The sequence below is a fragment of the Microcebus murinus genome, chromosome 10 (genome assembly GCF_040939455.1).
Source record: "Microcebus murinus isolate Inina chromosome 10, M.murinus_Inina_mat1.0, whole genome shotgun sequence".
Taxonomy (NCBI): Eukaryota; Metazoa; Chordata; class Mammalia; order Primates; family Cheirogaleidae; genus Microcebus; species Microcebus murinus.
In genome coordinates, this window is record NC_134113.1 from 68,292,013 (window position 1) to 68,318,981 (window position 26,969).

Sequence of the window (26,969 nt, forward strand, 5' to 3'; positions counted from 1 at the left end):
TCTTCGCTCGCCCCAGTCTTCCCCGGAGGAAAAAAGCTCACTGAAGAAGCTGGCGCGCTCCGCGTGCGTGTCCGCACTTTGTTTGCACGTGTCTGCGAATGTGCATGCCTATCTGCGTGCCTGTGTGTGCAAATGTGCGTGTTTGCGAGTGCATCTGAGCGCGCGAGTGTGCACGTGTACCCGCGTGCAAGTAAGTGTGCGTGCGTTTACACTTGCCTGCGTGTGTATCTGCGTGCATGTGTCCGTGCGTGTGCGCCCGCCCGCCCGCTCCGTGGAGAGGGCACTCCGAGCCCCAGGAGGGCTGTCAGGGTGCCGTCTCCTACTCCTCTGCAGACCCTTTCCACGCTCAGGGAGCTAGGACGCTGCGGCGGGTGCAGCTGGACTCTTCCCGCAGAGTGTTGGCTCCGCACCGCGGAAGCGCAGGTAAAGGCCGATCTCCGAAACGTGGCTCTGGGACAGTCACGTTTCCGCACCTTTCCAGGACAAGTGCCCACGGGCGACCTCGGGCGGCGGGTGGGGCGAGGCCTGAGGCGAGCCGGCCCGGGATCCCCGGCCTGTCCCTTTAACCCCGCCGCCGGGCGGGAGCACGTGAGCGGGGCTCCGGGTGGCACCCGGGCGCCGCCGCAGCCGAGGCAGTTGTGTTTCGAACGCGGCCTCTGGCTCGCGGCCAGGCGCCTTGGCTCGGCGGTCCGCCTGGCCTCCCTCCTCCTCATACTTTTCTTCCTGCGCAGCCCCCTCCCCTTTATCCGCCCACGATTAGAGGTGGGCACTCCCCACCCCGCCGGCCGCCACCCCCTCCCCAAGCACACACGCACTCATCCCACTTGAATCCTGGGGCAGGAACTCAGAAACTTCCAGCCAGGGCAGCGCGCGCTAGGTTCAGGACGCAGGAGGGAGCAGCCCGTCCCCCTCCGACTCTCCGGTGCCGCTGCCGCTGCCGCCTGCTCCCGCCACCCGAGGAGGCGCAGTGCCACCCACTGCTCTGTCCCTCCCTTGTGCTCGGTGCCCGACCCTATCCCGGCGGATCTCCTCATCCTCTCATTACTTTCCGACTGCCCAAGGCACTTTCCCTCTCCCTCTCTCTCTCCCTCAGTCTCTCTCTCTCTTGCTCTGTGAGCGCGGAGCGGGGGGGAAGAGGAGGAGGAATTCTTTCCCCGCCTAATATTTCAAGGGACACGATTCACTGCAAGTCTCTTCCCTTTCCACGCCGCTTCCCAAGTGCTCTCGGTGCCCGCAACTCCTGATCCCAAACCGAGAGAACAGCCTCTCCAACCTCACGCCCTCTTTCCCTTGTCCTTCGCTCCCCTCCTCCTCTCGCTACCTCCACCTCCGCCGCCACCTCTACCTCCGGCACCCACTCGCCGCCGCCGCCGCCACCGGCAGCGCCTCCTTCTCTCCTCCTCCTCCCCTCTTCTCTCTTTTTGGCAGCCGCGGGACGTCCGGTGTGGATGGTGGCAGCGGCGGCAGCCTGAGCAGCAGCAGCAGCCCTCGTAGCACGCCGGCGCCCGCTCGCCCCGCCTGCTATCACCTACTCTCCCGAAAGGTGCTGAGCAGATTCGGGCGGTTGCGGCGAAGCGGCTGCAGCGGCGTTAGCGGCGGCGGGAGGCAGGATGAGCGCACGCGGTGAAGGCGCCGGGCAGCCGTCCACTTCAGCCCAGGGACAACCTGCCGCCCCGGCGCCTCAGAAGAGAGGACGCGGCCGACCCAGGAAGCAGCAGCAAGTCAGTACGCGGGCGCGGTGTGGGCGCCAGCCCACCCCCGTTCCCGCTGCCGGGGCCCCGCGACGCGCCGGGCGACCCGAGCGCGGGAGCCCAGTCCCGGGCCGCCGCACGCTGCCCGCCGGCGGCGGGGGAGGGGGCGGAGGGCGGGCGGCGGAATCCCCCGCGACCGCGCCGCGGAGCCCCGGGGCGCCCGCGTCCCTTCAGGCGGGGAGGTGGGGAGCCGCGGCGGGCGGCCGCGGGAAGGCGGGAGGTAGGGTCGGGCGAAGCTCTTCCTCGAACTTTCGCTATTGTGCCCGGCCCGGAGTGGCGCGGTGTCGCCTGACTGCAAGTGGCCGGGGTCCCACAAACCAGAGCTCGCCAGAACTTTCCGAGCCGCTTTTGCAGTTGCCGGAGGGGAAGGAGGTGCCGGGCGCCCGGGCGCTCCCGCCGACCAGGGCTGAGGGGCTTGATTCCTAGGGGTCGGAGGCACTTTCTCCCGCCTCCGGGGTGCCCGCGCGCCGGGGGCGGGTGCGCCGCCGTCACCCCGTTGGCGCCCTCCCCAAACTCCCGGTGGCCCGAGACTCGCGCCCTCCCGACAAAGAACGCGTGGGGACCGGGCTGCCGCGTCCTCTTAAGGCTCTTTAAACGCTGGGCGGCAGCCGCCAGAGGTGGCCCGGGAAGCGGACCGGGGGAGCCTGGGCCCCCGCGGGACGAGGTTAACTCCTCCGGCCAAGGGCGCGTTGAAAGGAGTGTCCGAGAGAGTGCACGGTAGCCAGGGTCGCTTCCTCGTCAGACGAGTCCCGTCTCCCTTTTGCCCCCGAATCCCGCGGCTCAGAGCTGCAGACATTAAATGCTCTTCTCCTAGGCGAGTGGTTGGGGGTTGGGAGGGCACGATCGAGGGGAGCCGGGGACCCCGCGGAGTGGAGGGTTTTGTCTGCGGATACAACCAATTAAGCGTGCAGCCGGCGCTTGCAGAGCTGCGCGCAGCGCCCAGGGTTGGGGGTTTTGTTCGCTGCAATTTCCAAGCCTCGGCGGGCAGGGTTGGAGCGGGATATGTCTATTGAGAACATTTAAACTCTACTTCCTTGGGCTTTAAAACTTCTCCTTCGCTCCTTAGCCTTAAATCGCTTCCTTCATGGCAAATAGGCCGATTAGAAAATAATCCTAGAGTCCCAAAGCTGAGAGTAAGTGGAGTAACGTGGGGAAATTGAACAACGTTTGCTTGCCAGTGCATTTTAGAAAAACTGAGAGAGTTGTACCTTTTTGAAATCATCAAAGGAAACAAGCCAATCTAGAGGCCCCTGAGTTTTCCCGCTCTGCCCAAGCGACACTTTACACCGCGTTTGGATCCTGTTTTACACCTCCCAGGAAGTCTCTGCCCTCCCCCACTTGTTTCCCACCCGCCACCCAGCTCTCTCTAACTCTACTAATTTCCTCCCTCCCCAGACCCCCAAAAAGAATTCCAGAAGAAAATGCACTGGGGTCTGGAGGTGATTGGATGTTTTTACCTTTGAGTTAAGAGAGTTCACAAAGAAAGAAAAATGTGTCTCCAATGTGTTTGGACTGGATGTGCCCAACTGGCGCTAGTGGTCCCACAGAAAGCTTGCAGGGAACCTTCCCCAGATTCTGTAAATAGGATGCGAATTTTCATTGAGGACTTTCATGTGTTTTAAGTTAATTAGTCTCACTTAATCACTGAATCTGAATGAAATGTGAATAGATGATTCACTGGATAAATATTTAGGATCTGGAATATTAATCATCACATTCTCTTAACCACTTGAGTATTTACTACTTGGCATGGGAGCCATTTAAAGTTTTGCTAAACCTAGTGATTGTTTCAATTTCTCCTTCCCAGACACTCCATCCTCCTCGCTCCCCCCCCCCCCAAGCATTTTAGTTTTCTCTAATCCACCCCCATAAGAGTTTTCTCAAAAGAAAGTTTTGAAGAAAAGTTGTTTATTTTTATCAAAAGCTATTTAAATTTAGACTGGAGACCATGTCTGCATCTCCAAAAGGAAGTGGAGAATTGAAGCAATTATGTAGATAATTCAAGCAAAACCTCCCACCACAGATTTACCATAATTATTTGGAAAGTTAAGGGGGAATGGAGTTATTTTGAACTGAAGAACTTGGATAATTGCTCCAATACTTCACTCACAATGTGTCGGTTTGAGGCGTAATAGACCTAGAATGCAGGTATACAGAGATGATTAAAAACTGCCTTTTCAATATGGAAGATGGTTGAAATATCTATGACGTTAGCTTCATATTTCTGTTGTTTGAAATGCTAGTATAATGGATAGTGGTATTCATATAAAATGGTTATTATTTCTGTGAGTTGCCAAATGCATCACCATGCAAACTTTACACCTTCAGAATATATGACTTTCTTTCTAGAACATGCAATATTTTGGCCTTTGTTACTATTATAGGTTTGAAATAGAATCTAGTTTTCATATACAAAATAGAGTTTCCTCTTTGAACCCTTGCATTAAAAATATAGTTATTTCCCCTTTCTGTAAACTCTGTACCATCATCATCCATTTATGCTTGAACTGAATGTGTTCCAACGGCTCTGTTGAGCAGCACGTGCAGAAAATATAGCTAAAGAGTCAGGGTCAATTTCTTTCAGACGGTCTTGCCACAACAGCATTTTTTCCCCCCACAATTAGGAGCCAACCGGTGAGCCCTCTCCTAAGAGACCCAGGGGAAGACCTAAAGGCAGCAAAAACAAGAGTCCCTCCAAAGCAGCTCAAAAGGTGAGATTTCTCAAGTCAAGCTCTCCTAACTTTATCAATGACTATGGGAACCTCCCTGTTACTTTCCCATTCTGAATCCACACCTAAGCATTTGTCCCAACTGGGTAACCCAGGACTCATTTCCTACGTTTAACATCAGTTAGATGGGAGTTAACTTTTTTTCTGAGTAGATGCTTAGCATAAAAAGTTCATGAAGATACTTACAGTGTTGTTTTTAAACAAACAACCACCAAATAATATGAACCTTAAAATCAGGGAGTGGGGAAGAAGGAAGGGGGAGTGGAGAATGGCAGAATAATATTTGCCCCCGTTGTAAAATAGTTAAAAACAAATCAAAACTATAGATTTGCCTGGTGGTGAAGTTTTTGCAGTTTCCTCTGAAAAATAATAGAGTTTAATTTACTTTGTGCTTATTTACATGACTACTGCAACCCAAGTCCTATTAAAGTACTTTGCCAAATAGATGATAATTAAAAGTAAATCCAATTATGGGATACTGGAAACAATTTCATGAATTTTACAGCTTTAATTGTGATGATAAAGTATACTGTTTGTTCTACAATAAACCGGCAATGTAGTATATCATAATCTCAAAAAGCCTTTCCGTCAAGTGATACAGAAATGCTCTGAATTAGACAATGAGAAGTTTTAACAAATATTTGACTCATTTAATATATATTTTGAGTCAGGACAAAACCCAGTCAAGTGTAACATTCAACACTTTTCTGAATAAATTTTAAATTGCAGTTTAAAATAGTTTGATGTTGGTTGTATTTGATCTAGAGAAGAGGAAATATCTTAGGGTCACATGTACAGAGAAGTAAAGATGAATATAAAAGTAATTTTTTTGGCTTTATAAATTGGGAAAACAAGTTTCTGCATTTTATTTGTAGGTTTGTATAGTAGTTGAGAACAAAGGTTTAAAAATCAGAAGTAAATTTTGGTAAACCTTTTCAATAGATTTGAGTACACCATGTATAATATTTGTTAGAAAGGACTATATGCTCATCTTTATGGAGTTAATGTTATGTGTGGTTTTTCTCCATGACTGTGGGCACTAGCCATATTATATGTGATAGTTTTCAGTGTTGTAAACTGTCATAGCAACTAGTTATTTAGGACGTTATTACAAAATTATTTAGAAAGTTAACTATGACTTCTTGTCTGTTTTATTTTAACAGTTTTGAACAGAGTTGAAGGAGCAGATTTTTAATATAATTAAATTTAGCTGCTGCTTAATGTTGAGGTTTAATTGTGATTTATATTTAATTAATAAACTTTAAAGTAGCTCTAAGTAAACTTGTTATTTAAAAGTGACAAAAATCTGGTATTCCTAATCTCAATACTTTGTTCCATTTTATGTGGTTTATAAATTAATGAAAAAGAACTAATTTTACCAGGGAGTTTTTCTATGTTGCATAAGTATGGAATTTACCTTATTTAATTTTATTCTAAGGAGATGACAAAGAAATGTGTTGGTGGTTAGCTAATAAACGTTTAAGCTTTGATGCAGTTGCTCTAAAAAAATGCATCATTATAATATCTCCCAGGAAGAAATCTTTAAATCTCACTATAAATAAATTTAGAATTTAATACAAAAAAAGGAAAACAAATTACCTTCTGGATTTTACTGTATTACATTTTTGAATGAGTAAATATAAATGCTGTCATCACTTTCTCTTCATTTGAAAAAGTTTACCACTGGCTACCAAAATCTTTATTGACAAAAGGAAAGCTGAGACTTGTGCCTAATTTACCAAACTAAAGCAAAATAAAAAAGTTGATCTATTCCCAAGTAAGGTTGGATTTGTTTTTAGTGACTTTAGTGCTAGGCATTTACAAATAACCCTCCTTGGTAAATCATATTCTGAATAATTCTTCATGTGTATGCATACATTATTACAATTTTCAAAACAGAAGTAGGTTTTCTTTTTTTCCAAAGAAGTCCTTCTCTTAAATCTTTCATTCTTCCAGACACAATTATTTCACACAATTCTGTTATAAAAGTCCCTCTCATAATAAAAGTGAATAAATACATTTGCCCATAACATGACTGTTATTTTTCTTCAATTTTGTAAATTACACTTCATTTGGAGAAGATAATACTTTGCATAATAATGAATGACATTGATGAATCATTCATGGCATGTGTAAACTTAAGCTATTTTCACTTTCAAATCAGTATTTGAGTATGCTACTTCTCTATATAAACATGATATTCAAACATTTGTTTATTAAGTATATATTATGTTCTAAAAAAAGATATATGTTTGTCAGGATTTTGAAATGCAGATCTTTTTAGAAAAAATTATGTTTTTCATAACATGTAAGATAAACATACCCTGCTAGACTGACCAGAGTAGATATGAGAAGTCTTCTATGATTAATAAATTGGGTGTTTTCCTGCAAACTGAGACTCACCACAATGAAAAATACATTACAAAAACTGGTAAGTATATGAGAAGAAAGAAGTCAAAAATTAGAGAAGATGCAGTGTACACTGGACTCCTGATGATGTTGTGTTTAAAATTTCTTGCTGCTTGAAATTTCTTTACTTAACAAAGTTTGTGTTTGGACTCAGTAACTGGCCTTGGGGCATTTGAAAACAAAACTGCTTATTAGCAAATTAACAGTGTGAAACTTGACAATGCATGCAGACTGTTGCAAGACCAAGAGGACAACTACTAAATTAGCCATCACTTTAATTTCAAATCATAGTCAATAGAAAATTGATTTATGTAATATGTGAAACGAACACATTTATAAAAACACAATTTGTTATGCTTGGAACTTTTGGAAGAGAAGATAAGTATTCTTCGATCTACTTATATTCCATTAAAACTAATTCCCATGGATGCCCATTATATGACAATTGTAGTCTTTCCTGAGGAATCCAATTTGAGTGCAGAATTTGTCCCTGAACCAGTTTCATATTGTTACCTTAATAAATGGAAAGAAATCCAAAATTAATGTTTTGCTGAATAATTAATTTATCCATATATCTGTGTGTCTGTGTATGTGTTTTTACCCCTTTATTTTTTAGTTTGCTGTACACCTATGACCTGTTGTCTCTTAATTTAATTTAATTTTTTTTTAGTTTGTTTTTGTGTTTTGGTTGTGATAGATAGAAATGCTTTTTATTTTCATGTCTCCCATGTTTGGAGAAAAGGAAGTTATAACCTCCTTTAGTTTAGGGTTTTGTCGTTCCTCTTTAATCATGAGAGGGGTTGTCACTAAACTCTTCAGTGTTTAAAGTCTCAAGTCAAATTCATCTTTAAGTTTCAAGCCAATTCTCACTCAAGTATTTTTAGGGAAAATTTTTTTCTGAAGTTGAGTTAAATTCTATTAGAAGGAAAATGAATATAACAAAATCTCAGGTGTGTGTAAGATAACCCTACTTCATAATGTCATAGATTTGCTTAATCTTCCTTTTGACTTTAGATGTAGTGGCCAGACCTACACAGCGAAGTGCAGAATGAAAATACCATCTAGGTAAAGCAGCTATAGTTCAAATAATCTCTTCACAATAAATGTTTAATGTCTATCTTTAATTTGCTATAAAAGAAGTCCTAATATTAATTGAATGCTATAAAGACTAGCTCACGCTCCTTCTAATCACTTGCATTCCTAGAAATATGGTTTATTTTTCATAAATCATTGCTAACACCAGTCACGGATATTTTAGGAAGAGAAAATGTGGGTTTTATTTACCATTTCAGATAAATCATGGGGCATAGATGCTGAGTGAGGACAGAATTTTCTTCAGAATATAGCAGGCCTAACTATAAAAAATAACCAACATTATTATAGGTAAGTCAGGGAAAGGTGTTGGAAGTTGTCATATAATTCCAGCCTATGGTTTCTACAGAACTTGTATGATTTAGTTTGATTCCTTTGTGTTTTAACAGGCAGGTAAGTTCTATTTTGGGATTCAGGACCCTATCTGAGTATACAGATGAATTTAGGCAGATGGAATTAAGTAAAGCCCAACTGCTGTCTCCATTATCTTTCTATTTTAGGCTGTCTTACCTAAACAATTGACTCATTTTTTTAATTTTACTTTACTAGAAAGGACAAAGCCTTACCTAATGCATCAGCAAATACTATCTGGCAATGCCTTTTTTTTTTTTTTGTCATCACAGATTATATTCAAATATGGGAGATTTAAATATATTTGGATTACTTTAAGAAGTAACTTTATTTCAAGGGACCCATAGTTCTTTCTGATTCTCTGGACGCTATCATCCTTCTGAACTCTCTGAACTTGAAAGCACCTCATTACTTTGGCTGACCTACATTCCTGGCTCATTTTTATCTCCAGGTCTCAACAGATCATTTTGCTAAGGAGATAGAATATACCAGATTGGTATTCTATTGCATTTCTTTCTTGAGAATAGGTGGATGCTGAAGGATCATTCAAACCTGTCTTGTCTTGTTACTTGACTTTCTGCAGTTTCCAGAACGGAAGACACAGGTGGAAACTGAATTGCACTGTCCTAGATTCTGAAGTTTTTAGTTATAAATCTTTGTTTTGCCAACCAGAAGAAAAAGGTGAATGGAGAGCTGACTATATTTTAGGCTATTGCTTTATTTTATATTGCTTTAATACACTGACCAATTTCGAATGGCGTATTCTATTTGATTTAGTGAGAAGAAGTAGTACAGGCATTCTCTTTGGTCTAGGATAATAACAGATTTGTTCAGAAGGTAATCCCTGTGAAATCTTGTATCACTGCTATTAATTTTTCTGATTATAAAAGAAGCAAAGGGAAGATTTGAAGGCTTTATCATTCATCACAGTACATATAAAATATAGTAAAAACATTTATCGTAGCAAAAAATTAATAGCCACCTAAATTTGTCCCTGAAGTCAGAATTGAATTACTCTTGTGGTTTCCAAACTCTGCTCTTATCCATGTGTTTATAGGAAAGTCGAAAATATTTTACTTTTCGCCAATTTGATTTTCACCATAGAAGGTTATCTTTTGTATTTTAAAATTTCTCATGGCAATTTTATTTTATATGAGAATAGCTCCCCGAAGAACAGACCCTTTACTGCCTTGAAATCAGATTGGGTCTCAGATCTGCTACCTGTGAACTTGGGCAGGTTGCTTAACCTCCCATTTGTGAAACGGGAAGTAATAGCTGCCCTACTTAAGTAAGATAATGCTTGGAAAATCACTATGGAAACTTACAGAATTGGTAAGTGTTCTTTTTAAGGGTAGCATTTTAAAATAAGGGGAGAAAGAGAAGAAATTACATTTGACTACCTACTAAATGCCATAGCTTTTATCAGGTACTTTACATATATATTAGCTCCTTTAATCCTCTGACATATAGGCATTGTGGTCTTCATTCCATAAATGAGAAAACTGTGATTGAAAGATGTAAACTATGACATGTCTGATGTTCAGCTCTAGTAAATGATCACACCTGGGTTTGAATTCAACTTTAATGCCAAAGCTTATACCCTTTCCACCACTGTAATCTGTCAAATATTTTATAAAATATTTCATATAAGGTAGATTTCTGTTATCTCCAGTGATCTGAGATACAGGTTGGAAGTTAGGTTTTGAGAAACTTTAAAGTGGCCCTCCAAAGGTTATAAAGGGATTGGAAATGTGTGCCTTCTGTGACTGATACTCACAGACTCTGGTCCCCAAATGAAGCTTAGGGCTATGCCTTTGGGGATTATGTCACATCCAGAAGTTCCCTTATTTGTTCAATGAGAAGGCTAAACGAAATGATTTCTAAAGTTTCACTGAGCTCCAGCATTCTGATGGTAAGAAGGAAATAAGATTACACATATAATATTTCCCTCCCTCCCTCCCTCCCTCCCTCCCTCCCTCCCTCCCTCCCTCCCTCCCTCCCTCTCTTCCTTCCTTCCTTCCTTCCTTCCTTCCTTCCTTCCTTCCTTCCTTCCTTCCTTCCTTCCTTCCTTCCTTCCTTCCTTCCTCCCTCCCTCCCTCCCTCCCCCCTCCCTTCCCTCCTTCCCTCCTTCCTTCCCTCCTTCCCTCCCTCCCTCCTTCCCTTCTAGAAGTGTGATGTGGATATCTCCTGTACATCAGGCACTAAGCACTGTCATCAAGCTCAAGAAATATATCTGCTAGATGAATTCTTTCTTATTTTTTTAAATGTGGAGTACATTTAAGAGCCTGGAGTACCAGAACCTTGGAGGAAGAGATGATTCCACTTCCCGTTTAACATTCCTTCCAACCCTCTTGAACTTGCTTCTAAACATATTAAAAATTAAGTTTACAGTTATGAATCTGAACTCAAAAAACAAATAAAAAATATGAATGGACACAATCAAAGAAGAAATAGTACTTTTAACAATATGGTATGATTGTTATGACTATTAGCATAATAGTTCTGCTAATATTCTGAAATAATCAGTTCTTACAAATGCAGAATTCTTACTGTTGCTCCCTTTTCTTTAGCTATATAAGCAATAAATGCTTAGATGTACTTACATCTCCATTATACATAGGTTTATAGTATAGAACCAAATTCCATTCTGGCAAAGGAAAACCAAATACACACTTCTGCTGTGTTGCATTTGTTGATATATTAAAACAAGCCCCCTGAAAGTTTTGTTTGTCTTCTTTGAAAAATAATATTCTGAAGAGAATTAAACACAGGAAAACAATGTTCAAGCCAGCGTTTTCCAATATGTAAAAATCCTGCATCTGTGCTGGTTTACAAACTAAAATCCTAACTTGTTTTGCAGCCTTTGTGAAGTTTGATTAGAATGATTAAATAATGTGGGTTTTAAAGAACAATGAAAACCTCCCAGATCGACGCCACACAGCACAGCTAATGTGTTTCTTCTAGATGTAGTCTCAGAAGAGGGTTTCAGTTTACATGTAACACTGGCCTGAACGACCAAGGAGCAAGTTTGCTTTTAACAAGTCCGAGTGATAATCATGATATTTTGCCCTTTGGTTAATGGTGCGAATTTTATTTCTCAATAGGCTTTTTGTAAATGAGATGTTCATTTAAAAGTCATCTTATTTGCAGGGCTTTCTCTCTCTTTGAGAGATTTGCTTTCTCTGACTTTGAAATGGAGTGAAACCCTTTTAGGAAAAATACCCCTCACTTCAGTAGATTTTAGATACACCCGGATCATGTCATGGCCCCTGAAACATAACAACCGCACAGAAAAAGCCTCTTGTAGCACCATTAGCCTTTCAGATCAATAATTTCCTCCCCTTAACCCCACCTACCGCCCTCATTCCCATTAAAAAGGATTTCTATCTTTCACATTTGTGTAATTTACTACTGGGTAAACTGCAATCTTACAACTGCTCCCAAAGATTAAATAAAATGCTGCTTCTGTACTAGAGAATTCTGTACTCCTGTACCTCACTAGGCACTATCCAAAGGGTTTCTTGAAAGCTTCATTCTAAAGGTGGTGGATGTAATGGAATATTTGCATTTTCGGAACCTTCTGTGAGATTTGGAACTAACTTGAAGAAAGACTTCCCTTTAAGGGTTCCATCTTGTTAGGAGTGAAAGAATATCTATGGCAGGCACTTCCAGGCACCTCGATGCCTTCTGGAGTTATCTCCATTTTACAGATGAAACCAGATTAAGGTTTTCAGGGACCTGCCCAGAGTTACAAAGCTAAAGTGGCAGAGCAGGAATTTGAATCTGTGCTTCCCAAAGCAGAGTCTGTGATCCTCTCGGGACACCTCCTTCTCTCCACGAAGCAACACTCCAAAAGACGGTGTGATTTACTGGGCACTCACTTAATTCATGCTCATGTGACTGAAATAAGACATTGTCACTAACCCCTGACAATAAATGATTCCTTTGTGGAGCTATTCAAAAGTAATGAACAACAATTCAGAGTGCCCACATCTGATGGTTTGATAGAGCTCCTAAAGGCTACCAGGTTTCCTTTTGTTCTGGAGAATTAGCTGAATTGGTGACAGTTTTATGTCCTAAAAGATTTTCTGAGGTAGCAAATGCTTGTGTACTAAGAGGATTGTTGAGAGGGTAGGAGCACAGTCATAAGAGTCAAGCAGAGCTGAGCTCAAATCCCAGGTCTGCCACTTAACCTGTTTTGTGTATAACTTTGAGCAAGTTATATATATATATATATATATATATATATATATAACCTATCTCAGACTTAGTTGCTCATCTGCAAAATAAGAGAAATATAACAGTACCCACTTTAGAAGATTGCTGTGAGGGTTAAAGTAACACATGACTCACTCAGCCCAGTGCCTGGGATATAATGCTCAAAAAATGTGACCTAACACCACTATCATGTAGAGTTTGAGTTAATTCATGGAACCCGTTACATAGTAACGCCAGATCAGAGAGATATTGGTGAGAAATCTTGACTTATTTTATCTATTATCTACCTGTCTATCAACTATCATCTATATCCATCTATTCTTTGCCAAGCAGATTGAAGAGAGAAAGAGGAAGTTTTCATTTGGCTGTGTAGACAGTTATGACATGTCATTTTAGTATCCCTGTACCAACTACTCACTGGTTGTTAACCCAGATAACAAAAGTAAGAGGCAAAACAAGTTATCCTGGCTCAGGTTACCTACAGTTTTGTGTTGCTTTAGCCTTGGGAAGATTCTCATACACAGAACAATATCTGCTAAGTTTTCTTAATCCTGAAAAGTATGAATACGTATTTTCATAGAAGATATATATGAGGGTGATATATATGAGGGTGTGTGTGTGTTTTTGCTGTGTTTAGGGATTGGAGTAGGGGGTGACAAAAAATGAGGAAAGCTAATTACTTTATAGAGACTATTAAAATTTGATTCAAAAGGGAAAAACAACTGTGAAACCAGAAAAATCTTCTGTGAAGTACAGCAATGAAACAAACTCTCAAGATGATTAGAAATATATTCATGTCAGGTCTGTGTTGAGTGTGGAATTATTGTTAATAATGTACATTTTAAATTAATTATTAATTTTAGGCACGTATAGTTTCCATCTCTGGTGCAAGCATGGATGATTTCTGCCAGCTTTTATTCCCTCTCTGCTTTAGGTGAACTGATTGACAGGTGATTGTTTTTGGCAAGAAACAGGAAATAGACCAAGTAAAAGTGTGCAAATGTTTTTTTTCTTTTGAATTAGAATGCATATGTATTCCTTTTTACATTTAGATTTGCTTTTGGCTGCCAATATAGGTTAGAAGTGCTTTGCAAACCGAAAAACAATATATCAACATTAATTTTTGTAGCTTGAGTTGTGAAATGGAAAGAAAACCTTGATCATTTGAAAAGCATTAATTTTCTAAAATACTAATTCATGTAATTATGGAATGGGGGATAATTTTTTTATTATGGACAGAAATAAAAGCAAAATAGCTTTTTAAACAGCATTTTCATGCAGAAGAGATCACTCCAGAGGAGTCTTTTAGGGAGAAGGGTTGCAAAGACAACTCTTTACATCAGACAGTGGGGGAAAAAACAAAAGAAGAATATATTCAAAAATGCAAAAAATGAACCTTAGAGAAGAAAGAGATTGTTAAAATAATCTAGATACCTCATCTGCAAACCAGATCATTCTTACTTGAAATGTGTCCCTCGGTGCAATATTTATAAATGATGTCAGGTAGGAAACTCTAATGACTTCCTTTTTCATGTTGTAGAAAGCAGAAGCCACTGGAGAAAAACGGCCAAGAGGCAGACCTAGGAAATGGGTGAGTAATAAGATATAATTTAGTTCTGTTCTTTTTTTGTAAAGAAAAATTTCTGTTTTTTTTTTTTTTTTTAATGAGAAAGTTGTATTTCATTAATTACATGAATTTCTGTCTTCTGGTTTGATGAATCGTTTGAAAGGGTTAAGGCAAGTGACAAAGTATCACCACTTCTTACCATTAGGCTCCAGGTGTTTACTCAGAACACTTTTCTGAAGGTGACTCCTTTTTCTTTCTCTTATCAATATCAAAAGAATCTCCACTCTTCCTTCAAATGGGGTAACAATGAGATGACTTGTTCAGTAGGTTGAATAAAGTTAAAGGGTATTATGAAACCTTGGAAATTGATTACAAATGGCGATAAAATTGAGATAAAATGTGTATGAGACACATTTCATTTTCTAGGTGGCTTGTGTTTTCTTTTATACATTGGCTTTGTTAGGAAGCAAGGGTTTAATTTCCAGTTTTTCCTGCTTCCCTTAGAAATCATTCTCTATGTACTGACATTAGAAACAGTTGCATCCACAAGCGTGTACTTGGTCCCATGGGCACACTGATCCCTTATCTTTTGAGGCCCAGAATTCAGTGATCACTGCAAAACTTCACTAATTTTATCACTTGAACCTGTTCCCTTGGTCCCTACCTTACCCACACTATTCTGGTCTGTCTTTCTCACTGACAGAGGAGAAAAATTTTAAAAATGAATAAAAGCATTTCTCAAGAAAGGCAAAGGCATCCTCTATACCCACTATTGTGTATGATGGGTTCTCTGGTTTTTCTTTTCCCTCTTTGCTAGTTTATTCTTCATGCTTCATTTTTTTTAAGGTTTCCTTCTTGCTGTGCTGAATTACATTTTTCCTGTTAGTTTGCCATTTCTTTCTGCTCTAGAATTCTGTATCACTTTCTATTTATACTTTGGTATTGCCTTTCATTTGATTTATTCATCTTGTATTTTTCCTCTGCTCAACATATATTGGGATTAGATTTCTTAGCATGAGGAAATGGGATGATGTTTAGATTAAAAACATCTCAGTGTTACAGTATAACCTTGAAGTAAGGGTATTTTACTCAACCTTCTGTTCAAAAAGTGAATTCTCTATGAATGTATTCACCAGGTGATGACCCTTTAGCCTGTGCTTGATTACCTTTAATGTTAGGGAACTCACTACCTATTAAGACTGCATCTTCCTTCCTGTAAAGCTCTGAACATTAGAAAATTCTTCTGTCTGACTCCCTGTAAGTTCTACCCACTTTCTCTAGGCCTCCCTCCTGGGAATATACAGAGTAATTCTTTTCACTTCACTCATGATGGGCCTTCAAATATTTGAGGATGATTAACACATACTCTTTGTTCTCTTTTCTGGTTTGAATATCTTCAATATTTTCATTTTTTTTTCTCCATAAAGGAACATTCTTGTTATTCTTTTCCGAGCATGTTTGTTTTGTAATCTTTTGAAATATGTCACCCAGAACTAAGTATCAGATTCCAGGTGTGGGTTCCATAACCAGTGGGTTTATCACTTCCCTTGTTGTACATATGGTTCTGGTTATTTATTCCTGCTTAATCAACCACTTCAAAAACTCAATAGTGCAAAAAAAAAACCCAACTATTTTATTATGCTTGTGGATTCTTTGGGTCAATAATATGGACAGGACAGAGCAGAAAGGCCTGTCTCTACCCCAGGATGTCTGGAGCCTCAGCTGGGAGGACTTGGGGATCTAAGGATGACCCTGATACTTGAGGCCTAGAATCTGGAAGCTTCTTCACTTACAGGTTCGGTGCTTTGACTGGATTGGCTGGAGGCGTAGGCAGATCTGGGAGTGTCCTCTGGACCATCCACACGTGGCCTCTTGGGCTTGGCACACTAAGGACAGTCAGCCTTCCTATATGCACTAATGGCTCCCAGGGAGAGTGTTCTGGTAACTGAGGAAGCTGGAAGGCCTTTCTTGACTTAGTCTCCAGAAGTCAAAAAATGCTACTTCCATTATACTCTAGCGACCACACTGTTGACTAAATTGGTATTGGCGTACTTATCAAAGATAGGTCTGCTGTTTTCTAAGCATCAGAACTCTGAAGGGACATCCCATCCCATTGAACGAATCAATAAGGAAGACATACATAGTCTTTCTAATCGGCAACATAATAGAAAATAGACGAGCTCTTTGAAGTCATGGGATTAATGTGACTAAAATGAAATAAAATAAACGTAAGCAAATACAATGACAGCTAACCAGCAAAATAATCTTGGCCAAGTGTGTTCTCTTAATTGTCTCGCTGCCTTTCATCTCTTCTACCTTTGGGATATCCTATAACGTTCACCAACTCACTTCCATCAGTTATAGTCACATCTCTGCACCTCTCAGAACCTTTCTGTGGCTTCACTGCTGTCCGGCGAATTAATTACAACCTGCCCTAGTCCTTGGAAGTTGCCCATTTTACACCCACCTATCTTTACGGCTTTCTCCCCCACCACTCTTCCTCACACAGCCGATGTTTTATCCAAGCTGGAGTAAAATATAGCACAATGAAAGGATCTGTTATGGTTTTTTCTTAATGAGCTCTTGCTAATTTGGGGGGACCTGGATTCTAGGCATCTCATCTTCGTGCTGGGTAAGAACCCCATGTGGGGCATCCACCGCAGGAACCCTTGCCTTTCTGGGAAGAGCTGGATCATTCTCTTTGACTCTCATGGTTTCTAATTTTTACTGGCTGTGAGAATGGAAAATATTGTGTGGTGAATTGTTACAAGTCCCTGATTTGGTCCCCAAAGAAGAGTTGTTCTGCTTAGAAGAGGAAATAAAAGGAAATTGTATATTTTTTCTAGACAGCGTGTTTCCTCTTTGCTTGTATATCTTCTGTTGGGTAGAGTGTGCAGCCAGACACAGCAAGGCATTCTGCTCAATGGCATTCTTTGCTGGAAAGCTTGTACTGAAGAAATAAATCACTGCATTTTCCATAGGAAATGGGCTTGTACTTTATAGTAAGTTCAGTTCTTTCCAACAGTGTCATTCACTGATTTCCTTGAGTTAGAGATGTATTTTTGAACTGACTGGATTTCCTAGGTATATGGCTTAGAAACCAAATTGTTACCCTTTTATTCTTGTGGATCGTTTTGTTTTAAAGTTCTTTTGCTTTTTAAAAATATATTCTGTAAATCTTATAGATTTGTGTAACAGGCCTGGGAAAAAATATCTTACAGTGTCATCCTTTTATCTGATGTTATTGGGATCAGTACTTGGTAGGTTCATCAAAAGTTGATTAACCAAAAGCATGTAGGTATAGGAGAGAAATTTGCAGCAGTCTTGCTTTGTGGGGGATGGAGTGTTGACTAAGCCAGTGATCCAGTGTGCATGTTCCCTATATTTGGTTAAGAACACTTCTATTGTTTGTTTCCATTTGTCTTTTTTTTCTCATTTGAATTAGATTTCATATCTATTATTTTGATGAAGTAGTCTGGATTTTCACTGTGTTTGTGTGTAGAAGAGGTGAGAAGTCAAGAAAGGAGAGAGAAATGGAGCGTCATTTTTTTCTTCTGTTTTTTTAATAAGCTAAGAGCTTAGAAACTGGATTCAAATGGCTTGGGTTCAAATTCCGAGCTACCATTTGATTAACTGTGGAATCGTGAGCAAATTACATGATATTTTAAAAGTTCAGTTTCCTTATCTGTAAAAGTACACTTCTCAAAGAGTTGTTGTGAGGATTAAGTGAGCTAATGCATGGAAAAAGTTTAATAAAGGGCGTGGCACATAGTAAGTGCTCAATAAATATTAGAAATTATGGTTAATTTCACTCGACACTTTCATGCTGTTATTAGCTATACATAGCCTCAACCCTAATTACTTAGGGCCACCAGTAGTTTACACATGGAGTGAAGTGACAGAATTATATGTCAAACTAACCAAGCACCCCTGGTGGTATCCTTATGTCTTTGATATGGGCTATTATCAAGTAGAGTATTATCAAGTTTAAGGATTGCTAATAAATAATATTAAAGTACATTTCAATTCTATTTGCAGTTAAGGGGGAAATTTTACATTGCAGAGTATAACCCTTTCTTCTAATATCGAGGTTTATCGTCATGTGGTGTTCATCAATTTGAAAAGCAGCATTTCTGCTGTTTGCCTCAATGTGCACATGGAGAGATGTGCTGGTTCTTTGAATTCCATTAGCCAGTCCTGCTAATTGAAATTAGGCATTTAATATTTGCATTTCTCAATTTTTGCCTAGGAAAAGAGCTCGTCATATAGTTTAGTGATGGGAAATTTTTGGAAAGAGTTTTAGAGAGTGGAGCTAAGGCTTAAGAATACAATGAAATAATTAAAGTTGTTAACCTCACGTATGAAATGCACCATCCAGATGTTGCTTAGTGAAACAGCTAATGCTTCTGGAGGAAAAGAAGCAAGAACCAAATAGTAAAGAATAGAACAGTGGGAACAAGCGATGCTTTTAAATGTTTTGTTTAAATTTTTATGAGAAAGGAAATTAACAACAGAAAGAAAATGTTCCCCACTATGAAATAATGGTTTTTAAAGGGAAAAAAATATTCATTCTGGAGATACTGAAATTGACCTAGAAATTGACCCATGGAGCAGATGCTGAAACTTAACTTCAGTTGGTCACTCACTAGAAAGTTACTAACAATCCCCAGCTGGTTTCTCAGGCTGCTGATTTTCTTTATTTGGTAATGGGGTGTGTGCAGTACGTCGATTTAAAAATATGCATTTCCATTCCATCTCTTTTGGGGGGGCAGTTGTCTTTCTTTATTGAAGAGCTTGTGATACACAGGAAAGTGATGTAATTTCATTTGTTAGTCAAACATGTGACGGTTCTAGATAGGCAACAAGGACTTTTTGTTTTTCTTACTCTGTAGAAATCTAGAAGCTTATGTGATGATTTGAGGATCAAGGAGGGGGAACTAAATCAGAGTAAAATCTGCTACAACTAGGCTGATTGAAGCTTTTTGGTTTTCTTCTAAAGATCCCAAGTATTAATGTATTGACGAACCTGGAAACTTAATTTTGAAGTTAAAGCATTAGGTTTTCATTTCTATTACTTTTTCCTTCCAGATGTTTGCTACTTCAAAAAAAAAAAAAATAGCCATTTGTAATTTAACACTTGCCTTGTTTAAACTGAAATATAAGTTCATTGTTTAGAATGGAATATCCAATAATGCATATTGCAGATAATTACAGCTTTGTACTGGAGTCAGAGGAGAAGAAATGGCTTCAATATAACACCAAAACTGTCTGCTAATGGAGTGTGTGAAGGTATAACCATTTTCACATAGAAACTTGATATAATAATGTGTTTTGAAAAACAGGAGTTACTCTCTTTAAAGCACATGGAGTTTTGATATATGCTCAGTAATTAAATAATAAATTTTCTGATGCATATAACTCATTCAAAATGGGTAAGTAATAATCTTCTGAAACTATCTCCTCCTTTGCAATAGTTCATGATTAAAATGGAGTACTTTCCAAATCCTTTTCCCTATGGGGAAAGTGGCTTAAGTTTATTTTGTTTTAATAGCCTACTGTGAAATTCACTAAAATGATCGGTTAAAATTGTAAGATTAAACATGAAAATGTTAGTAAGTCATACCCAAAAGGCAAGAATTGGATTTGATCATTAATGTTTTGATTCAAGATTAATCTCTTTCTTGTTTAATATCTAAGTGTTATTCCTAATTATACTGTTAAATGACGTCGTTAAAAAGGAGATTGATAATCTGCCCAGCTTGGTCATCCAGTTCTATTTGGCATGACCAACTCTACCAGACCCTACCCTTTCAGGACTGTGAAGAAGGGTCTGAAGCTCAAGTGGCCCTGTTGCAGTGTCATAACAGCCTAGTTATTCAGCTATAATCAAGGAAGAACATGTTTTCATTCTAGACAGGCAGTAGCTCGTATAAATGTCCTTTTTCTCCATGAGATATCATCAGATCAATAAAGTCTTGACCAAGACCATTATCTCAATTTCACTCGAATAAAATGGCAGATACTATGGAATTCAATAACCATTTTGTATGACAATAAATGTATGTACGACTTTTCTTACACAGCGTACTATCCCAACTCCCACACACATGTTTACTTATGCTTACACAACTTTTAAGTATTGAATTTAAGTAGTAAATGTTTCTAAAAGATTGGAAACTCTCATGGTGTATATAAATAAAATTAATATGCCACCTATTTTATTAGGTAAACAGGTAAAAACTATTACTCCATATTCCAAGAGAACGTTTTAGTTCTGTTTTTAAGGGTGGAGCCTGCTTTTAATATTCTTTTTTTTAAATCGAGAAATTCTTGACTCTAAACACTTTAATACTTGACACAAATATCTAAACATTTTTGAAAAAATTTCAATGCAACGGGGTTAAACCAAGCCTCCGACCTCTACTCCAGATTGAAATAAGGACCTCTGCGTTTTGAGGAACTGAATACCTTTGGGCAGGTCGCTTAATTTACCCATGCTTTTTCTCATGTTTAAGTACTTGACAGGAACATTCTGTCCATAACTAATGGCTGTCAAGCATTTACGGTTGTAAAACACAAAAGCCTTTATTGCCACAGCCAGTTCTATCATCCAGGGACTGATTATTGAGTTTGTCATGATCCAGCCTCTTGTCCCCTTCTTTGCTCTGTTTTCTCTGCTCCCCCCTGCTGCCTGCCCTTTGGCCATTTCACTGCTCATTAGCGCCTCCACCAGATGGGGGGCAGGGGTAGGAACAGGAGGTCAGCTCTGGTGAAGGCTCCGTGGGAAGGAGGCTGAGAGTAATGGCCAACAGAAGGTTTTCAGATTATCTCTCAAGTATCCAGGCTAACCCCAGACCCTGTCCTCAGGAATAATTGAATGCAGCCATGATACAGAAGTTTGTTTGTCATTCATTGTTTATTCATTCTTATAATAAATATGGTTTTATAAATTAGGTAAGAAGTCTTTTTCAGGATGCTATAGTGAACAGACGTCTCTTTTCTATATATTTCCTCAGTATTGATGGGTGGCTGCCAATCAAGCTTGTTCTAGCAAGTCTTTTGCCTGTGTTCAAATTCGGAAGAATTATACTACATCTATTTTTACATCAGACTCAGGTTGTAGAATGATAGTTCTTTAAATTCAGGTAAAGGGAAATTGCCTTATGTTGCTGAAAGGGTCCTATTTGGATGTTAAAAGGACACGTAGCTAACCCTAGCTGTATGACTGAGTACTGAAGTTTCAATGCATTAACCCAGAAAATGCACTTTGAGTGCCTCTTTGAATGTAAGAGCATGCAGAAGGCTCAGTGTATAAGATGGACAGTGCTGTTACAGACAGAGACTACTTAAGTGCTTTTTTTGTTCACTTGTTTGTTTGCTTGTCTCTTGCTTGGCTGGACCATTGAAACCCTAGGGCTCCAGTACCGAGACCCTTTGATTTTGTGATTTTTCCATTTGTCTAAATGTTTTGCCAAAGTCTTCTGACAGTGTTATAGATCAAGCCTTGTGCTAGGTCCTGTGGATGTAGAGGCCAACAAGATAGGTGGGGGCCGCCTTTGGGGAGCTTATAGTCTGAGCAACCTGAAAAGGCAAACCTGCTGCCTGCCAGGTAGATGAGTATTCTGTGCTTCACATGTAAGGCTAAATTCAGTTCCAGTTTTCAAGTATTGAATATTTTGAGCTCTTTAGAATCTAACAGGCCTTCTATAGAACTAATTAGATTGCTTTCTAAATCCTAATACACTATTTAAATTTGCCTATATTAACACCATTATTTGGATTTACATATATATGTATATATGGTGTATGAATTAGTTGTACTGTGTGGGCCTAGGATTACATTCTCTCATTATTGCCACAGAAAATATTCAGGCTAATATCAAATATATACAGATTTGTATATATTTGTATATATAAAATAGTGAATCACATTTTATCAAGTTAGGACAGGCTTAAAAAGTTCTATTGTCAGTTACAGGATCCAAAAGTGGGGATTGGGGCTGGAGGCAGGATAATTCTTTTGAGCTACGATGTCAACATATGGTGATATTTTTTTCTCTTTGTTCATGCTGAATATAATTTATGTTTATCAAATTTTTAAATCACTAGGTCTTAAAGCAACTTAATTATATACTTTAATATTTCTGAATAGTGCTACCCTTTGTGTGTGAAAATGAGCTCTTTGAGGGTAGAACACATACCGTATTTATCTTCTTACCCTCAGCACCCAGGACATAGGAGGGAATTTAGCAAAGTAATTAAGAGCTCAGACTGCCTGGGTTTAGGTAGGTAAGTTGGCAAGTTGCTCATTGTCACCAGCCCCAGGTTTCCCTTGTGTATAGCAAAGAGGAATCATAGTTCTTGCCACATAGGATTGTTTTGTAAGAATTAAATGAGAGGCCATCAACAAACTTTATTTGACACGTAGCAAGCACTCAGTACATCACAGTTGTTGATGTTAGTACAGTTCAGGCCCATAGCAGTCCTTAATAAATGTTTGGTAAATAGAATGACAAGTTTTTCTTTAGTACATATAAAGCATGGTTTTTGAATTTCTGTTTACCAGGAGTGAATGTGGATTTAAATTGCATTCTTTGACTTAAAAAAAAAAATCTGATGATTTGCATTTTCAAAGAGGCTACACTAGGTTTACAACCTATTTGCATCAAAGCAGTGTTTGCAATAATTTTGAAGTCCAGCTTATGCCTTTTCACTTAAGAAGTAAGCTGCTAGCCACTATCACCCAGGCCCAATAGAGACTCTGAATGCTTTGCCCTTTATTAATGTTTCCATTCCCTCACTCCTGGAAATAGCATTCTGCTTTCCAAAATAGATTCTAGTGCCTTACCTTAAAAGAATTTTTGTCACAACTTTGGATCATCAGAAAAACAGAAGAGAGCTTTGTTGGCAAAACCTCATGAACAGTTTTCTAAGGTGAGTTTCTCATTTTTTTTCTGCAAAAACTCATTCTAATGGGCCATTTGTGTCCCATTTTCTTACTCTTCATTTTTAGCACTAACATGAAAATAAAGAAAAGACGAAAATCAGTTAATAACTCTATTTGTTTCTTTGACTTCTTTCAAAGGCATTTGGAAGCACTTAAAGTGGCACATTAAGGCAGCAGGGTGTGCAACCAGGGATTTATTGGAGGGAAAAATCTAAATCCCTAGGCTTGAGTCAGGAATAAGTATGTCACAGTCGGAATACCATAGGTAGCAGTGTTGCATAACTTGGAAGTTTAAGCACCAACATTGCTAATAAAGGAAGTGCAGGTTTACCTAGCTCCCAGTCAATGCAGATATCTCAGTTTTTGAAGGAGCATCCCATTACAGGAAACACCAGATCCCAGGGAGGTGAGAGAATAACTCTATGTGGACAGAGGAACGTGGAATCATAAGATTATAGTTGATAATGTTCTAGAAAGCACCATTTGTTTTGCGGTCTTTTATCATTCCCTGTTCAAAATGATTCTGATGTCAGAGAAGATACCTACCACCTAGTTTGTGTCAGAAGCTGATCCTAGGGTAATAAACAGGGTCTCTGTCCCTACATTTCTTAACATTTTTTCCCCTGCCATTATTCTTTCAGATAATCCAACTTCAGTGTTTAAATTCCATCCTGGAAATTTGATAAGGCATTTGCAGGCCTGGACCCACTCTCAGTTGAGAGATCTGAGGGCGGGTAGGGAGGAGAAGTTAGAATTTATGAACAAATCCATCTCTGGGCCCACATTCTCTTGAAAGGCTAATATTCCTAACACTGGGTACACACCTATTGAGTTTTAAGGAAGGGATGGAAAGGCAAGGAATGATGATGTTGTCCATCCTATAACATTTTCATTCTTCTGTATTCTTGCTAAATCTGAAATTTCTCTTTTAAGAGGAAGTAGAGTTTGATTTAAATCCGTCATTCCCCTTTCTTTTCTTTGGACCATATATTTCCCTAAATACTGGATGAAAATCATCTCATTCCCAGCCTTGATTCTCCCTTTCATAATCCCTTTCATAGCAGTGTTGTAGAGTGTAATGACATTCTGTTTGGATTTGCTATTTACAAAATGCTCATTTGCAGACTGTCAAACCAAGATAATGGTGGGTTCTATGTTTTTTATTATTCAGTAATGCTTTTGCTCCAGTGGTTTGCCTCCTTTTTTTTGTGAGTATTATAATTTGCCATTGAATCTGATAGGCATAGGGTTTTGTGCTTTCCATCTATTTAGACAGTTGATGAGCTACATAAAAGCATTTACAATTCATAATTTTATAAACAATAAATTGGTGACTTTGTCTAATATGTAATCTGCCTTGCTTATTAAATCACTAATATTAGTGGAGATCAATTGGGATCCTTTTCAGTAGTTAAGATCTATGGGAACGAAAATGTTATTACCATTTTCTTACTTTTGCATTGTTGAAACTTCTTAGAGGTCCGCAGTATTCACAGGAAATTAATTAATACTGTGCTCACTTGTACTTAATTGTTTCCTGCTACTATTATAAAGTGAGTGGGTTTATGTACCTTATCGGATTAATAGGATGATCAGGGCACATAGATCGAATAGTGTGAGAGTGCCTGGCCATATATAGCTACAGTATGAAGAATTCTCCTGAGATTGAAAATTGTTTTTACTAAAAAAGACTTTTCTGCCTGGGATTATTATAACGTGGTATGTATTCAGAATTACTATTTGCTGTTGTTTTAAGTAAATATATTAACAATAAACATTTGGACTCCTATTTAACTTTTGTATATCTATAAGGTAAATGCAAAATTTTCAATTTGTGTGAACATTGAGGCGTTTTATTTTTGAGTCTGAGATATTTTTAAGTCTGAGAAAATGTTTAGATTAATTTACTTGTGGTATCAGAGTTATCTTTAGTTGAAAAATATCCTGAACTATATGAAAAAAGCCATCTAGAAAGGAGATTTCATGAGTACGCTTGATAATGGTGTACAAGTTTAATCATCTTTCCTGTGACAAGAGGGTCGTCATACATTCAACCTAAATTTCTCCTTTTACGGTTCTCAGTCCATTTCCTCTTCTCTGGTTCTTAATGGTGATAGAGAACATCTGTTATGTTCCTCTTCAAACTAAATCTCCCTGCTTGTGGTAGTGTAAAGTGTACACGCTTTGGCTCCTAACAGATCTGTGCTTGAGTCTGAGCCTTATTACTCACTAGCCTTAGGCCATTGTTACCTCCCTGAGCCTAAATTTTTCCTTCTGTAAAATGAGTGTGGCAATACCTCCCTTGCAATTTTAGCTACAGTGTCCAGTTCCTAGTGAATGCTCAGAATATGGTCCCTTGTATCATTATGATTAAAACCTGCGAGAATGTATTAAGTCAGCTTTCCCTTCTCCACAATCACATTCTTAGATCTTTCTTACTTTGCCCTGTGTTTCTAACCCATTCACCAAGGTTCTAAATGAGACGTCAGATGGTTTGGTAGATAGAACACCAGGTTTGTGATGAAAGGCCTATCTGACTAGTTTTCTGAATTAATGAATTTCTAACTTTGTGACTATGGACAGGTACACTAAGCAGCCTTGAGCATGTTCACATGTAAAATGGGGATCATCATTACCATACCTTCTGTATCTTCCTTTCTGGGTTGTGGTTAAGGTAACATAAGAAAGTAATTGATATAAGTCCCAAAGCAGTGTATCGTCATAAGGTGGTAGCAGCTAAGTATCAGCAATTAAAATTTCACACTTTACAATTGGGCAAATGAAATTGGTGTTGTTATTTACATGACTTTTGAAACTTAGCTGGCTGTCTTCAGCCTTACCCTGTCCTACATGGCAGTTTATAAGGCATTTGCTCTTTTTCCATTTCCATCTGCTCTTATGGTCAGAAGGCTAAAATGGACAACTTTCAGATGCGGCCACATAATAAAATAGTTCTAACATTGAAGGTATTGAGTTCACGTGAAGAGGGGGTGCGTAAATAAGCAGGGTTGGGTGAGATTAAGAGAAAGCTGGATGATCCAAGTGGAAAGAAAGGGGTGAAGTGGATCTACCAGGAGAGGCAGATGAGCAGAAGAGGTCTCTCCAGTGGTAGACATTAAAGGGGAGTATTATAGAACTTAGCTCCTGAGACAAGTCACTGCCGAGTTCCAACAGAAGAATGTCATGGTCAAAACATATCTGAATGAGATGGGGACTTTGATTAGGAAATGGTGTGGAAGTGCCCTTGAAGACTGCAGTGATCCCAGGCAGGGGGGGACAATAGGAGTATCTGCAGAGATACAATCTAACATAAAGGTTGGGATGACAGACTCATGAGGGGAACTGGGAATGGGATATTGAAGAAGACCAGTGGGAAAGCCGATTGCCCCAGCTATGAGAGCCAATCCATGAGGACTGCCCATGAGCACTGCAACTGGGGAGAAAAGAAAACAGAGTGGACACAGTAATGCTTGAATGAATATTTACATGGACTGCTGGTTTTATATTTTAAATCTGTGGAATATCCAGTTAAGAGTTTGTAGAAGCAAGAACCTTACCCCGTATTTGTACTGTATTAATCTTTTGGCTGTGTTGCCTCAATTCAGTTTTGTTTCATGTTTAATTACGGGGCTGAAAGTCTGTAAGTTTGGGTAGTCTGGAGTGGAATTTGGTTAAATATCCCTGCAGATTACTTTACATGCTTCGGTACTCTAATAAAATCAGCCACAGTGATCCAGCTATCCATGTGGGATTTGTCGTTGCTGTTTTCCTGAGGCCCTTTCCTCCATGGCTGCCTGTGACCTTAGCCATTGAATCACTTAATCGTTTTTGGCCTCCTAAGTCAGTGATTCTAAGCGGGCAGGGTGGTAATGTGATGTCATGTCTGGGGCATGAGCCTGTATCCT

At 39.5% G+C, this 26,969-nt stretch overlaps 1 protein-coding gene across 1 annotated transcript in view; it reads left to right on the forward strand.

Moving 5' to 3' along the window:
• The first annotated feature begins 599 nt into the window (after positions 1–599).
• Positions 600–26,969, forward strand: part of HMGA2 (high mobility group AT-hook 2) — a 116,221-nt gene continuing 89,851 nt past the window's right edge. The window contains exons 1-4 of the mRNA XM_012782401.3: positions 600–762; positions 1,429–1,721; positions 4,376–4,462; positions 14,091–14,141. Coding sequence (XP_012637855.2) covers positions 1,611–1,721; positions 4,376–4,462; positions 14,091–14,141 — 249 coding nt within the window. The 5' untranslated portion in view covers positions 600–762; positions 1,429–1,610. The remainder of the gene's footprint in view (positions 763–1,428; positions 1,722–4,375; positions 4,463–14,090; positions 14,142–26,969) is intronic.